This window comes from Debaryomyces fabryi (genome assembly GCF_001447935.2).
Source record: "Debaryomyces fabryi strain CBS 789 chromosome Unknown contig00445, whole genome shotgun sequence".
NCBI lineage: Eukaryota > Fungi > Ascomycota > Pichiomycetes > Serinales > Debaryomycetaceae > Debaryomyces > Debaryomyces fabryi.
The window spans coordinates 1-777 of NW_015385866.1; the positions used below are offsets into that span (position 1 = coordinate 1).

Sequence of the window (777 nt, forward strand, 5' to 3'; positions counted from 1 at the left end):
AATATCTGACACATGGTGCAAAATAGAAGACAAAACACCGAACGGGTGTCCTATCAGACTAGGAAAGGGAAATCAACATATGAACCAAACAGATGAAGAAAAAATGGTAATGATGGATTCATATACAACTCGCCCATTAAATGATGAATGTTGGCTAAAGTTTTCATTTTCGTAACATATAATACATAATATTAGCATAATAACTGAGCCTCTATACTAAATATCTCTTCAATAATAACAATCATTTCAACATATATTATACTGAATGTAATCAGTATTCTTAGTAATAAATTTCTTGAGTTAAAGTCAATAATAAAATTTAGTTAAGAAAATTAAACATAATAAGATCTATAGCTTTTATTTTATACTATATAGATAAAAATTAATCTAAAGGTTTACTGAGTTGGAGTAATCACCATAAGCCCTAGTAAGCTTCTTGCCACCTCGCTTGCAACCATTGTAGTTATTTCGTTGGTATCGTACGGCGGCGAGACTTCAACCACATCACCTCCAATAACTTCTAGACCCTCTAATCCATCCAAAATTGTTAACAATTCTCTGCTGCTAAACCCGCCAGGTTCAACAGTACCAGTACCTGGTGCAGAACCTGGGTCGAGAGAGTCAATATCCACCGTAATATAAACTTTCGAATCACCCACTCTATCCTTTATTCTCTTTATAATTCCAGAAATTCCCATGTTGTCGATGTCTCTACTCATTATTCTTTCAAAGCCTATTGCTGAATCTCTTATGGTATCGTTCAAGTTCTCGTAGTAT

At 34.0% G+C, this 777-nt stretch overlaps 1 protein-coding gene across 1 annotated transcript; it reads right to left on the reverse strand.

Moving 5' to 3' along the window:
* Positions 1-395: 395 nt before the first annotated feature.
* AC631_06002 (uncharacterized protein) lies at positions 396-719 on the reverse strand (the record flags this gene model as incomplete). The annotated part of the gene is made up of 1 exon (XM_015614831.1): positions 396-719. One exon carries the CDS (start codon positions 717-719, stop codon positions 396-398), a length of 324 nt encoding a protein of 107 aa, XP_015464341.1.
* Positions 720-777: the final 58 nt, after the last annotated feature.